Source organism: Solanum pennellii, chromosome 10 (genome assembly GCF_001406875.1).
Source record: "Solanum pennellii chromosome 10, SPENNV200".
In the NCBI taxonomy this organism is placed as follows: Eukaryota; Viridiplantae; Streptophyta; class Magnoliopsida; order Solanales; family Solanaceae; genus Solanum; species Solanum pennellii.
Window position 1 is genome coordinate 1,323,807 of NC_028646.1, and position 15,838 is coordinate 1,339,644.

Genomic DNA, 15,838 nt, shown 5'->3' on the forward strand with positions numbered 1-15,838 from the left:
TGCAGAGAAAACATGATCCCTAAATGCCCAAATGGACTCTGAAAATGGTGAGGCTATACGTACTATTCCATTTAACTTTCTATGGAGGGTTCCGTCAAGGTTTTGCAAAGAACTCTCTGCGAAGCCATATCACCAATATATTGATGGGCTAACATACATGAAAAAGTGAGAAAATAGCCTAATTTCTGTAAATTGAACCCTAAATGTCCGAATCTCTGAAAATGGTGAGATTGTACGTAGTACTCTCCTAATTCCCTACGTAGGGTTCCATAAAGGTTTCACAAAGAAATAGTCCAGAAGACATATCACCAAAATATTCATGAGCAAACATACACGAAAAACTTAGAAAACCGTCTAACTCGTGTTGAGTAGCCCTTAAATGGTAAAAAAAATGGCATAGATCATGGTGAGGGTATATGTATTATTTTCACTGGTTACTATAGAGGGTTCTATCAAAGTTTTGGTAAGAAAATTATTGAAAATCGTATCTTTGAAAAATTCATTGACTAACACACACGAAAAACTAAGAAAATCGTCTAATTTCTATTGAATAATCCCTAAGTGCCCAAAAAATAGTGTGGATCATGGTAAGTTTATAGTATTATTCCCCATTTTATTATAGAGGGTACTTAAATGTTTTGAAATTTTTTGTCCGAAAATTCATATGGCAAAAAAATTCATTGATTAACACACACGAAAAATTGAGAAAATCTCCTAATTCTTGTTGAGTGGCCTTAAATGCTAAAAAACGGAGTCGATCACGGTAAGTCAGGGTCCGATAAAAAAAATTTAAAAGAGTTTCCGAAAGTCATACCACCAAAAAAAATTGTTGACTAACACACAAAAATTGAAAAAATCGCCTAATTCCTTTTGAGCGACCCTTATATGATAAAAGAATAATGTGGATTATGGTGAGACTATATGTATTGTCACACCCAGTCATTACAAAGTTAACGTTATGAAAAAATGTTCCTTGAGATCATATAACAAAAAAATCATTGTCTAATACACACGAAAAATATGAAAATATCTTAATTTCTCGTGGAGTGGCCCCTAATTGCTAAAACATGACATAGATCATGGATTGTCAAAAAAAAAATCATGCACAAAATTTCAAGTAAATCAAAATTCATCAACCATACTCAAAAAAAAAAATAATCAAAACATACTAACATGCACAAAAAATAACCAAATTCATGTATATCATGAGACCATCATGTGTAATATCTCATTAAGTGTTAATCACAACCTAATTATAAATATACATAAGTACATATGACTTATTATATTATTATTTTAAAAAAAAAAATTAAAAATCAAAATCATCTAGATTAGGCTTTGGTGAAGTCAACAACGCAGTATATAGTCTTAGACGATCCTCCCCGAGCGACGAACAACGAGACAATGGCCTTCTTGGTCTAATAAAAGACAAAGAAGAAAGTGTCAAACGATGTTTATATCTTCTCCAAGCTAATTGAATAGCAACAGCACCCCAAGTTCTCCATCCTGGTGAATAATACCTTGCACTTCTCTTCACTTTCTCATCCACAAATGTATATCTGAGACGGATTCAAAATTTTGACTCGATAAATTTTTTGACGTCAAATATAATTAATATATAATTACTTTTAAAATTATGCATGTGAAGGGTTCATAATACGAAGGCCAAGACATTTAAAAATAAAGAAAAATTTCGAAAAATCCATCAATAAATAACGAACTACATATTCTAATGTATTATTGAACATAAGTTATATATTTAAACTTATATGTTTAGTACTATAAGTCAACGTAGTTAATAACTCAAAATATTTAGTAATATTTCATATAAAAAGGGACAAATGATAAAGTTTTGTGATTTTTACCTACATCTATAGGTGAAAAAATTATACATTTTATGTTTTGCGTAGAAAATACTGAATTTATTTAATAAACATCATTTTTCACATGCATAACCATTACAGAAAAATGCAATGGATTTACAATGAGTTTATAACGGGTAAAATTTACCCGCATCGGGTGTTTACACCAAGTCAATATATGTATGGCAGGTGTTTAAATTTATAGTTCATTTTACTTAATCATAATTAATTGACATGTGTTTTACTTCATTAAATCACGTAATAATAAAAATTGTATTGACTTGATGTAAATACCTAGTGCGGGTAAATTTTTTCGAAATAAATTTTGTTATTATATTCTTCCATCGCAAATAAAATGTGTACTTCTTAAAACACATATGATAATATATTGAATTCAGTTGAACACATAACTGAAATACGATAATGTACCTGAAATGTTGTGTCACATACTTGACGTCTTCGGCCTCTAGGCCGAAGGCCTCGGTGGTCTCGAGGGTCACCAACGTGGAGGAGGACGGTGGCAACCGCTCGACGAAAGGTCGCCGGAGACACCAGGACAAAAGTTCATCTCCACTAAAATTTCCAGGGCCTAACATGCAATAACTTTTGACACCATCTCGTAAATATTGGCTACTTTGAAGGTGTCCTCTTACAATAAATAACATTCTTTGTACTGGATCACCCTCTCTAGATACCTAAATAAAAAATTAAATTATTTTTTTAGCTAAACAGTAAAATTTATCGTTTAATTTTATTTGGCGCGATAAATTAACTAAAAAAAATAGTTAGATATTAGAAATTTGATATTCGTCGCTTTGACTCAAACTTACTGTTTCCCCCTTAGTGAAAATCAAGGACTTGACACGATCACATATGTTCTCTAGAACCAAACTGTCCATATGTTGAAACAAAGGGACCTAAAAATAATAAAGTGCAAAATATCATTATAATAATATCAATAATATTATCTAATGCAACTATATGATCCATGAAAATATGATTCATTCAACAATATTTAGGTTTGGGCGTAATACATATATTGGACCCTAAACTTTGCTTCAAATTTTAATTTGACTTTCAACTTTCATAATGCACAAATAGACACTTTAACTATCCAACTTTTAAATAAATAAACACATGAGCCCTACATGGTAAAATACACGTAGGACACCACGTAGGACAAAAAATGACATGTAGGACATGTGTGTCTATTTGTTCAACTTTATACAAGTTTAAGTGCCTATTTGTGCACATCCAAAATTGAAGAGCATAAATGTGATTTGAAGCCAAGTTAAAGGGCACATTATTGTATTATGCCTTAGGTTTGACCGCGTATATATATTCATGAGTCATCTGAAGTATGTACGTAGGTCAAATTGACTCATATATATGTATATATATCTTTTTTGTGTATCAAGATGAGTTGGATAGTCATATTCTCATATCGGATTAATGATGAAGGAGTAGTTATCAGTCCGTTACGTTACCTGTTTGACCAAGTCTAAGCACAAATGATACTTGATGTCCCTCCTAAGACCCTCAGGAAGATTTCTAATCATGTCACATTCATCAACACCACGCATTGCAGCCCATTTTTGCCTTTGAAAATTTCTAGTTCTTTGCTTTAACTCTCTAGGTAACCTTCTTCTTCTCATCCACCATTCTATGTTTCTCATATTTAGTTGCATTGATTGTTTCTTTGATGTTGTTGCATGCAAAAACACCTACATATATCAAGATTAATATTAGTTGTGATAGAAAAACGATAACATAAATTTTTTTACAAGAGTTTAAGTTATATATATCATTGGACGTGTCAGCGTTAGAAAGTTTTATGTCAATCATATGGCTAATTGTCTGGTTTTCAAGATTACAAATTTTTATGTTGAAGGGGTTACTTGCGGATATTCTTTGAGTGATCTGATAATGTAACTCGTTCTTCTATTTCATTTTATATGATCATATCTGACTCGATATGTGATTTCATTAACACATAAAAGAAAATTTTTAAAACTTATGGTTATAAGATATTCTTAAAATTTACGGATTACAAGTAAAATGAAATAAATTAAAAAGTTTATTAAATTATTCTCAATTTAACAAACTCAAAAGGAAATATATATATGGTCACATAAAGTGGAGACCAAGAGAGTATTTATATTATAATCATGAAAAAGAATTACTCTAATTATTTTACATGTGGTTCTATAAATACTTTTATTATATTAATGCATAAAACTTAAAACTCCTTTATTCTATTGTTGTAATTTCAGTATACTATTAAAATAAAATTTCTCGAGATATAACATATAAAAAAACAATTATATTTTACTCTTAACATTAATTACTTATTCTTAAAATTATTTTTAAAAATACATCAATTAATATGCGTATCGTGGTAATATATTAAATTTACCTTGATGTTGCCAATGAACATGGTGACCAAAATTAGACCAGAGGTAAGAACTATGATTATGAAAATCACTTCTAGCCAATCTGTTGTGCTCTCCAAGTTTCCAAATGTACTGCACAATAATTCGAATTCGACACGAATTAAAAAATATTTTTGAAAAGTCCGAACAAAACCAGATAAAATAATTAGTACATACCTTAGAGTCATGAGTCCCCAAAATATTGGTAGTAGTATTTTCTCAATACGATTTTCATTAGTAACAAGTTGAACAGTCCATTTATAAGCTCCATAATCAAAATTTTGTTCATTTTTAAGACAAGTTAATCTTGCATTAATTGTTTCTCCCCACATTAATCTATTTTTTTGCTTCACCAAATCACTTGTTCCATAATATATTGACTCTTCACATGCCAACAATTTTAGGTTACAACCTTTTGTAACTATGCATTGTTCTTTAAGACATTTGGCTGCCCTTTGAATACCTAACAAGTACCAACATGCTCCCACAGCCTGCGTATTCGGATTCAGAGTACGAAAGTCAAACTAAAAACGTATATGTATGTGAATTCAAGAACTATAGATTTGAGCGTCAAATTTAGTATGTTCAGGTTCAGAGTACGAGAGTTAAACTAAAGTACATGCATATGAATTTCGAGAGTCAAATGAATTTTTTTTATTGTGATTATTTTTTATATCACGTCAATTATTAGGACTATAGTACTTTTTATGTTGTTTCTGAATATGTAAAAAAAAAATTAAAAACTTAAAAGATTTCATATGTTTGAAATTAGGGTCAAATAAAAAAAGGGAAAAGGGTCTGATATACCCCTCAACTTTGTCATTTAGGGCTGATATACCCCATGTTATGAAAGTGGCTCATATATACCCTACTTGTAAACAAATGACTCACATATACCCTTTTCCTCTAACGGAAATGAAAAAAAAATAATTTTAATCTAAATTTTTATTATTTTTTTCCAAAAAATATAATCCCATATGAGTAAATTTAATCCTCGTCAAAGATTTTTTTTTTGACTTTTTTTTGTTTCAATGACTAATTTATAATTATTATTTTGATAATCAAATTTATTTATATTTCACTAATATTCTTGTAAAACTTATTGTAGATGACCAAATTTTTTCTTCGAATACAAAATTAAATTACAATACACACAAAAAAAAATTTAATTTTTTTTCTTTAAACTAAGGAATGAAAGAAAAAAACAAAATAAGAATAAGAAACTCAAATAATTATAATAAAAGAAGTCACAAAATAATTTATGTATGAAAAAAAATTAAAATATACCTTGAACTTTGATAGAAGAATCATATATACCACTAAATAATTTTTTAAAAAAAATTAGAAGTAATAAATATAAATTTAAAACTAATTTTTTAACTTCCGTTAAATGAAGGGTATATGTGAGCCATTTTGTAATGGCAGGGGTATATGTGAGTCGTTTGTATAACGGTAAGGGCATATATGAGCCACTATAACGAGGGGTATATCAGCTCCAAATGACAAAGTTGAGGGGTATATCAGACCCTTTTCCCTTAAAAAAATTAGCTCTCGAAATCTTAAAAGTATCACATTAATTGAGACAAAAAGAGTGTATATATTTGAAAACTACATATGAACAGTATTGTAAATTAAAAAGAAAATTAATCAAGTCTATAATAAGAAAATGAGAACTTAATTTAAAGTTTATGAGTTTCTAAAGTAGAAATTAAGGTACATGGGTTACATTCTATTGTAATTTCCAAATTAAAATAAAAGTTTTTAAATAAAAATATAAATAATATCATATAAAATAAAACAGAAGTCCTAAAAGTTTTATTTTTACTATAGTAAAAACAAGAACATTAGCTACCACATTTGTTATTAATGTGTCACTAATTAAATAGTTTAAAGAATAATTCATTTACTTTAGAACCTAATGAAATTTCCTTTTATCATGTACACAAATTATATTTTGTTTGAGAATTTAAGTTATATACACATAAAAGAATTTTTTTTTTTTAAAAAAAAAGCAACTTAACTTATTATAACATGTTATTTTCTTGACTTTTTGGATTATAATATCATGTTTATTGACGATAATTATTATAATATGCATATAAAATTATAAATATACTGTCAGCGTATAAAACTTACGTGCGATGCCACAAAATAAGCAATGATGTTAAGTGCAATTCCCCACCAAACAGTGCCAAAAATATAGCCAGACAAATTCTGCATTCTTCTCAAGAGGCAAATTGAGTGATATATTTTGGGAAGATATTGAAATAAAAATATTATTAATAAAACTGTCATCACTGTTGTTGTTAATCCTTTTTCCAATAGAATTGGGATCCCTACCCACATTACTAGCTGCAAAAAAATGAAAATTAATTAATCATGTAATAAATTTAAATTATATATATATATATATTGATAATATTAAAGAATTATGTATACTAGTTATCGATGAACTGTATCAGGTATCTGGTTCAAGTGAATCTTCTTTATTGAAAAATTATAAAGAACAAATAAGGTATATATATATATATATGTGTGTTGTATCGTTATTAAAAGACTATGCTATTAGATATGGAACGTTTTTATTAAGTATATCATGATCATATTATTTAAAAGTTTAATTTATTATATTTTTTAATGTGAATAAAATATGTGATTGTGAGATTTGAACTTCAATACCATATTTTTTTCTGATGTTATATACAAGTGTGACTATCTGATAAAAAATATTATTTATACTTATATCAAATTATTCAAGAAAATTATTATATACGCATCCATCGATATTTTGAATAGTTACTAAAAAAACAAGAATATATTGGTTTATATCACATGCAACAAAAGTAATGGATGACATGCACATTCTTTTGTCATCTTTTAGTAAATAATTCATGCTAAAATCCAAAAATATATACATAACTTGCTATCAAAATTCAAGTACTGATAATTGCAACTAAAAGGTATGTAAATTATAAATTATAAAAATTATAATTTTAAACATGTCAAGATATTTAATTTTTCGTGAAGAAAAGCGTCATATATAGAGACGAATCTAAGAAGGGCAAATTTTATCTCTTTCAACTGAACTTATTATTTCCCGTTTGAATTACATACAAATATAAACAAAACAAAAAAGCTTATCGTTAATAATAAAGTGAAAAATTTAAGCCAAAATTGTTGTCAAATTTATAAACGACAAACTAAAAAGGAAATATGATCATATGTCTCTATACTATAAAAGCTTATCATTAAGGGTATAAATTGTAACTTTAAATAAAATTATTTCTACATTGTCATTTTCTTGTACCACACTAAAAATAATCACGTAAATTGAAATAATAGAATACATAAAACATACACACATACAAAAAAAAAGTTCAACATATACACGACAACTATTTAACATCTTATACAAGTAAAAAGCTTATCATTAAGGGTATAAATTGTAACTTTAAATAAAATTATTTCTATATTGTCATTTTCTTGTACCAGACTAAAAATAATCACATAAATTGAAACAACAGAATACATATAACATACACACATACAAAAAAAAAAAAGTTCAACATATACACTACAACTATTTGTAAAATTGTCATTTTTTTTGTACTATACTAAAATAAAAAAAGAAATATAATCATATAAACTGAAACAACAGAATACATATAACATATACATAAACAAAAAAAAGTTCAATATATATACGACAACTTATTTAACAACTTAAATTCTGAATCCATTTCTGATCACGAGAAATCGAGTAAGAGATAAGAGGGGTATAACTTACTTGAGGTAAAGGTAGTATAACAAAGAGATCAAAGAAGAAACCTTTGTTAGCCTTCAAGTATGGTATATTATTTGTTCTTCTATTTATCATCATCTTGTATTGCAACCACATATTGCATACATGTAAACCATCGTTGATACACCGTAAAACCGTCACGGCGACGGCAAACCACCCATCGACGAAAAGACACATACAACTTTCACTTATAGAAATTGTATAGAAAAAAAGTGGATCAACAAAGAGACCAATTGCACATACTAATAAGAAAACTCTATTCCATTCTTTAACCCATTGTGCTCTAGGGTCTATCAATTTACTTCTTGAGAATATCATGTTTAATCCAACTTTATTATTTCTGTCATCACGACTATCACCACGACCATCATTACATGGTTCATGATCAATACTTTTGTTACACTCACTATGGGAGTACTCGTCTTCTTCTTCTACTTCTTCATCTTCATCTTCATCTTCATCTTCAGTATTAATATCATATGTATGTTCGTGATGACTAGACATTTTTAGGGTATCACTACTAAAAACACGTGTATTGATCTTCTCGTGTTTGGAGGGTGTCACTACTAAAAACACGCGTTGTAATATTGGAGAGTGTTACTACTAGCTAGAAATTAATATATGTATTTTTCTCTTGCGATAAAAAGGGTGTCATTACTAAAAACACGTAAAATCTAAAAATGTTTTCGATGGAAATATAAGATTTTAGACAAGAACGTCCATTGGAAATCCGCGGAATTGAAGAGAGAAGGGTTAATATTGGGAGTTGGAGAAGAGAAGAGAATATATGAAGAGTTTGGGAGGTATTATAACAATGTGTCAAAAAGAAGATACAAATAATTGTATTTATTTTTTTTTTGGAATATTTGATAAAGTAAGAAGACAAATTGGATAAAATACCTAAACTGACCCTTGGTAATTTGTAGTACTATATGTATCAACAATTAATGAAACTCAAAAATAGAATAATAAAAACTTTGGTTTAGTTATATATACGACGAACAAATTCTTTTATTCGTAATCAGATGTTTGGGTTTGAGTCTTTCGAATAGAAAAACTCCTAGTACTGGAGTACTTCTCCTCTATGAACCTTACGCAATGCGAATCTGAATTATGGTCATTAACCCTAGAACAAAAAAATACGAAAAAAGGGTAATATTGGAAAAACAAAATGGGGGGAAAGGAAACAAAAATAGGGACATTTTTTTGTATATAAAAAAACAAATATTTGAAGGAAGGTGCAGAGGTTATGTCATATACTCACAAATAAGTTTGAAAAAACACAATTTCGAAGAAATTTCCTTATTTTTGTTTGTTTGCAAAATCAATTAATATGAAGAAAAAAAGAAACACTATCCAACGTTACTACAAGTACAGACATTACTATTAAAATCAAATATCACTTCACAAAAATAACAATTATTAATAGAGTCGTTAGGTACTTGAAGAGATCACCTAAAGATTTTCGAGTGAGTTTTAACTTATATACGCTAAGAGTGTATAATTCGAAGTAACATGAACTATAACTATAACATGGTATAGAGTGTATTTGGTTCAATTTTCTCATGTTAGGTTAGTCTTAATATTTTCAGAAAAAAAGGTTTCTTATTTCACGCTCATAAAAAAAAATGTCGCCTCTATTTATTAGATTTTTCTTGAAAATTAAGCATTATTAAGAAAAAAGTAAGTATTCAATCCAAAGGTATAGTTGGAAGAATATAGTAGTACTATTTTTTTTAATCGGGAACTTTTTAAGTGACACTTATTTTAAGACGCTTTATTTTTACTAAAGTAACACCTATTTTGAAACAAAATGAGTAATAAATAAGCAATTCCTCTATTTTAATTTATTTGTCTGATTTTCATTTGGTACAAAGTGAGAGCAACAAATAAGTAATCTATTTGTTTGATTTGTTTGATTTAACTTAACATAGAGTTAAATAAAGTAAAAATGACATTTAAAAACCTGTACTCTTAAACTAAAAATATGTAAAATGTATCAAAGCATCATTTAATCTTATGGTCTAACAAACATTACGTGAAAAGTTCAAATTAAGGCCAAACTCATAAACAGATCCCTAAAGTTGTTGGATTTTTCCCCTTCAAGTACCTCAACTACGTCATTTTTTCCTTATTAAATCATTGAACCACCCATAATTTGTTCCTTTTAAATACTGTTGGCTGATTTTGATAGACTTTTCTATTGTAAATACCTTCAATTGTGTTCGTATTGTAAATGATTTTGATTGAATGAATGAAGACAAACTATGTGTTAGTCTTATTTGTTTTCTAATGGCTTCAAATGACCTCAAGTAAAACACAATTATTCTCGAATATTTTCATTATCAGTTGAACTAATGAGTTCTGGAACATCATATGTATCCTCTCTATCAATACCCTCACAAAATCTAGTTTCACATCAATCAGCGGTGTTTAAAAGAAGCAAATTTGGGTGGTTCAATGATTCAATAAGAAAATAGCCTAGTTGAGGTACCTGAGGGGAAAAAACCAACAAGTTTATGGATCAGTTTATGTATTTGGCCTAAAATTAAAGAGTTACAAAAAAAACACATCTAATATTTTTGTGGTATCCAATATCTATGTTTGAAGGCTAAATTCAAAGAAAAGAACACATCTATATGTTTTCAGCTTTGAAACTCCGTGGATAATGGACTCGCCCTTCTCTCAACCCTTCTCCATATTGAACACACAAACCATATAGATTAGAAAAGGAACACATCTAGTATGCTTTTGATCAACCACTGAATAGAACAATTAAGATGCAACAAAAATTTTATGTCTCTCAATATTGCTACATACCAGATAGTAACATTGCAGCATAGCAATAAGATGAACATCACAAAATCAATTTGATACATGTCATTTACCCATTTTCATTGCACACTTAGCAGAGAATGCAAGAGGTAGAGTGTGTACTATTTACATACAGGTTCAATTTTTTATCAGTAAAAAGCCTTCTTCTTTACATTTGCACGATCCGGGACTTCCTTTCTGTTATCTAGATTCACCTGCATTGAAAATATTTCAGATCACAATAATGGTAAAAAGTTAGAGAGAATGATTGATAAGGGGATGAAATATATCAAGAATATATTGGCATGTCTAGTGGCGCTGATGGTTATAAAGTTCGGAGGAAAAACATAGTGAATAATGAAAAGGATGTACGATAGCAAAACTATGTTGCTCGAACTCTTCAAAGAAGACACCGAGTGCACGTTGGATCCTCAAAAATTAGTACATTTTTTGGAGGATCTGACGTGGGCGCAGCAACATTTTTGAAGAGTCCGAACAACATAGTAGCAAAACATGAGAAGGCAAAGAGGCTAAAAGAACTTTGATGATCAAAAGATGTAGCAACAGAATGACTGACGATGACATTGAATGGACTTCTTACGTGAATCATCCCCCCAGAGACTTAATTGAACGCTGAGATTGAAACCAGTACCAAATCTAACATTTTCTTAGACAACATTTCAGGCTTTCTAGTCAAAAGCCCCTAATAAGTGATACTCCCTCGTGTCTCATTTTATGTGAAACACTTCCTTTTATAGTCTCCTAAAAGGGATCACCTTTCTATATTTAGATTATGTTTAAATATCTCATTTTATCCTTAATATCATTGATTTTATAGTCATAGAATTTAGAAATGTCTATGGCATGTTTATGACTCTTGCACTCTTAACACGAAATAAAGCCAGAAGCTATTAAACTATGATGAATACAATTGCTAAGTTCTGCAATATATCTTCAGACTTAGCTCCACCACAATAATTTGGATTTACAGTTCAAACTATTGATATGTTCTTATCTTTTATACCAGTCAAAAAGTAAAAATATTGAGCAACAATAAGCGGCTAAGAGTAAAAACATTACCATAAAACCACTTGACTTTGTGCTCTGGCAGCTTCTTTTATTCTCATTTTTGGAACTTGAGAATTTTGTACTACACCCCTGGTTGTCTTTGACAACTGACTTCTGGCTTATACCCTTTCTCACAACAGCATTCTCCTTACCACTGCTCACAACCCTTCTACAATGGCTACTTCCAATTCTTTCACTAGGCTTTGAGACCAAAATTGAGGCCACACGTCCATTGGCTCTTTGAGGAACCAATGCTTTTCTTTGTACATTAGTCGGGTGAACCTATAACAACACACACAATTAAATAAACAAATCAGTTTATCAATGGTTAAATGCAGCAAGAAACGCTAGTAATGCACCCCTCCCACCAAGAAGAAGGAAGTCAATTTATAAAAAATGCTTGTCCAGCTTCAATGCTTAACACTTAGAAATAAACCCCTGTCAATCCCCAAACTTGGCAGTAAAATAGAAGGTAAAAGTTTCCCTGGCCAAAACATAATCTTCTAAATATAAAAGTTGTGGAATGATGAAAAAAGAAAGAGGAAGTTTTCCATATAAAGCTTTTGAACGACTTTTGTGGTTTCTCACCTTTGGTCTACTAGTTTCACTGGAAACAGACGAAGAAACAGTTCTTCCAGTAACCATTTTAGGGATAGAAGTTCTGTTATGAGCTTGAACAGGAACCTTGGACTTATTAGCCAGTTTCGCTTCTACAATTGTAGTTACATTTCTGCTTTCTGGAGTTTTCTCTTTACTTTCTCTCTCAGTTTCGCCTTCCCTTTCTTTGTAGGGAATTGAAGAAGATCCTACACTCGATTTACTTGAGGAAGATTTCCGACCTTCTGGTTGCCTGCAAACATTTACCTCCATCCTTGATGCTTGTCTTGTAACACAACTTTTCCTCAGACTTACTCTTAGAGATGACAATAGCCCAGTAGTTTGACCAAGTACTGGACCAGACACTTCAAAGGACTTCTGTCCACAAGCTTCAGATGTAATGGTGCTTGAGGAATCGCTAACACATAACTCTTGCTTGTAACACTCTTCACCATGCTCTGATGTAATGCTGCTGCTTATTGAGCGGGTTTTGTCACTATAGACAGCCAAAGAATTCGAGCTAATCTTTTTATCCCTGGAATACAGAGCTTGACAAGCAGAATCTGAGTCTAAAGCTGCAGAGCTTGTTAATTTTTTTTTATTTGTCTTATGCTCAACTACTTTATCAGCTTCTAAACCCCCTTTACTTAAGTGCTTTAAATGATGTTTCTTATCCAAAGTAAGCGTCTGATCTCCTTGACTCCACTGTCTGCTTCGGAAATCTTTGCCTCTTGATCTTGAAACTGAAGGTGGGAGCTTAGGAGAAGATGATCCCTGCATGCCATGCTCCAGGTTTATGGAACTCTCTCCAGAGTGAGAAAATGCTGACTTCAACTCTCGAGAAGAAGCCTGGTGAAACCTGAAAGCTCATTCAACTTAGAGATACCACAATACTATAGTGAAACTGCACAAGTTCGCAAAAACAGAAGTTGCTTACGGATGGCTTATGTGGAACCATTCCTCGTCCCTGCAACAAAAAGATGAAAATGTTGGATTGAAAAACTAATTTCCCAAGAAACCAGCATAAAGTTGAGAAACACAAACAAACCTATACAGCCACTCACATGTCTTTATAGGCGGACTTACATTCCAAGGTAAGATCCACCCACACAGGGGCCTCAATTTGATCCTGCAGATATCAGCATCAGGAAACCATCACAACCGTAACCACATAACTAAAATGCCAAAGTCCCTTACAAACCATTGTAACAGTTTCAATTGCTATGGAGTATGGCCACATTAAGCTACACTTACAAGGTGACAGAAAAAGAGAAATTATGGCAAAACAACAAATCAATCAAACAACTACACATCAATCCCAAACTGGTTTAACTCTAACTATATAAATCTTATATACCCACATTCCATTCTATCTAAACCTATTTCACCCCAATACTAAATAATTATTCTTTTCTATGTTCATGGCGAAGGATTTTGTAAGAACGTTTTGAATGAACAGGTACCGTTGGTGACAATCAAATAAGAAAAGGTAGTCTGAACATAAACCTAAACCAATACCACAGCAACACGTAAGCTACCGAGAGATGAGGGATGTAAAAGCAGGACTGCTAACACAAGCTAAGAATTGGTCAAAAACAACTCAATAAAGTGAGTACCAATAAGAAATGCGAGAGGAATTTCCATTCTTTTTTTCTATACAAACCCACTTCAACCAGGTGAAACCCATAACATCCACCACACAACATACATCTCAACAACAATACAACAAGCCAAACAAGGTCTTAATCCCAAAACCACAGTGATTCCGAAAGCTATTGTACATGAGAGATAAACATAACCATTGCTAACACAAACAAAGAACCCAAATTAGCAACCAGAAAAAAAAGACTAATTAGGCCAAAACAGCTTTCAAGTAAACAAGTACCCTTTAGATTGCTTGATTTCCAACGGAACAAGGCTTGGCGGTAGCCAGAAAGACCGGGTTTTTTCGTAGTACTAGTCTTATTCATGTAATTTCTGGCTTTTGGTATGTGTTATCATCTATTGTTTACTACGTTTTAGGTGATTGCCCTATGTTGCTGGTGTTATTATTCCTCGCATGTATGCTCTGCATTGCTTTCCAACTAGTTGTCATGTTCTCTCCACCCCCGTTTTTCCTTTCCGTTACTCTTTGATTTGCTTCACTTGAGTTGAGGGTCTTCCTAAAACAACCTCTCTACCTCCACGAGGTAGGGGTAAGTTCTCCATTCACTCTACCCTCTCCAAACCCCACTTTGGGTGGAATTTCACTAGCTATGTTGTTGTTGATGAATACCCATGAGAAATCCCATAGAAAATTCCATTTTATTATTCAATACAAACCTATTTCAACAACGTAAAATGGGTTTCAATACTAAAACCACAATGATTCATAAGCTAAGTGAAGCAAAATTATGAATGCTGCTAACACAAACAAAGAAACCCCAAATCAAAGCAAGTTCCAAATGAGAAATACCAGAAAACATTTCAATTCTCTTTTTCTATACAAACCCATTTCAACTACGTGAAATGGGGTCTCAACCCCGCATTTTCAGCAAAAAAATATACAAACACTAAGAGGATTAAACAAAAAAAAGTCGTTAAAGAGAAATACCAGAAACGCCCAGTGATCGAACTGTTCGTTGTGTTCCTTGTATAAATTTCCAATCCTATTGGCTCCACGATCTGCAGTGAGAAGTTTGTTTGACGATTTTCTCAGACCCATTTGAGCCTTCATCGGAATCTGTGAAATCCCCGGCCAGTTTGCTGTCCCTCCGGTAACTTTTTCGCCTTCTTTTCAAATTGGAGGGCTTTATTTAAAAGAGCAAATTGCCACGAGGTCCTTAAAAGTTTCAAAACAGTACAATATAATCCTCTTCTTTTTCAAAGTTCTATTTTTTTTTATTTTTTTTTTGGCACATTGAAAAATATTAATCGTCCGTCTCATTTTATGTGACATTGTTTGACTTATCACATTGTATAAGAAAAAAGGGAAGGTTTTTCAAATTTAGGATCTAAAACGATCCTTAGGTATTTGTGTAGCTATAAATAATTTTATTAAGGGTAATTTAGGAATTTTAAAGTTAAATTATTTCTAAGTGACAATTTTATATAGACAAATTAAAATAGAAAAAGGTGTGACATAAAATGAGACGGATAAAGTAAACTACTTTAAATGGTACATATGTTTTTCTTTCGGATGAGCTTGATAACAAGTAAGATGTATATTTCTACTTCAAATTTTTGAATTTCGTGTATCACCTTTTTTTTATTAGTTTGAGCTC

The 15,838-nt window shown here is 30.9% G+C and overlaps 2 protein-coding genes across 2 annotated transcripts; both read right to left on the reverse strand.

The window, feature by feature from the left end:
* Positions 1-1,185: 1,185 nt before the first annotated feature.
* Positions 1,186-8,906, reverse strand: LOC107002473 (cyclic nucleotide-gated ion channel 4-like). Its single transcript, XM_015200511.2, has 8 exons — positions 8,082-8,906; positions 6,431-6,646; positions 4,472-4,785; positions 4,279-4,387; positions 3,350-3,586; positions 2,693-2,779; positions 2,292-2,557; positions 1,186-1,559 (listed from the first exon to the last, which is right to left on the reverse strand). The coding sequence occupies exons 1-8, from the start codon at positions 8,598-8,600 to the stop codon at positions 1,310-1,312; spliced, it is 1,998 nt and encodes a 665-aa protein (XP_015055997.1). The 5' UTR covers positions 8,601-8,906; the 3' UTR covers positions 1,186-1,309.
* Positions 8,907-10,819: 1,913 nt separating this feature from the next.
* LOC107032299 lies at positions 10,820-15,367 on the reverse strand. The gene is made up of 6 exons (XM_015233886.2): positions 15,169-15,367; positions 13,640-13,704; positions 13,513-13,542; positions 12,567-13,434; positions 11,991-12,260; positions 10,820-11,125 (listed from the first exon to the last, which is right to left on the reverse strand). The coding sequence occupies exons 1-6, from the start codon at positions 15,289-15,291 to the stop codon at positions 11,060-11,062; spliced, it is 1,422 nt and encodes a 473-aa protein (XP_015089372.1). The 5' UTR covers positions 15,292-15,367; the 3' UTR covers positions 10,820-11,059.
* Positions 15,368-15,838: the final 471 nt, after the last annotated feature.

Coding starts and splice junctions, on each gene's coding strand:
- LOC107002473 (XM_015200511.2), bottom strand. CDS start 8,600: ATGTCTAGTCATCACGAACATACATATGATATTAATACTGAAGATGAA. Junction 4,388..4,471: donor TGGGGACTCATGACTCTAAG/GTATGTACTAAT, acceptor ATTATTGTGCAG/TACATTTGGAAACTTGGAGA. Junction 3,587..4,278: donor TGTTCATTGGCAACATCAAG/GTAAATTTAATA, acceptor TGATATATGTAG/GTGTTTTTGCATGCAACAAC.
- LOC107032299 (XM_015233886.2), bottom strand. CDS start 15,291: ATGAAGGCTCAAATGGGTCTGAGAAAATCGTCAAACAAACTTCTCACT. Junction 13,705..15,168: donor TCGATCACTGGGCGTTTCTG/GTATTTCTCTTT, acceptor TGATATCTGCAG/GATCAAATTGAGGCCCCTGT. Junction 13,543..13,639: donor AAGTCCGCCTATAAAGACAT/GTGAGTGGCTGT, acceptor TTTTTGTTGCAG/GGACGAGGAATGGTTCCACA.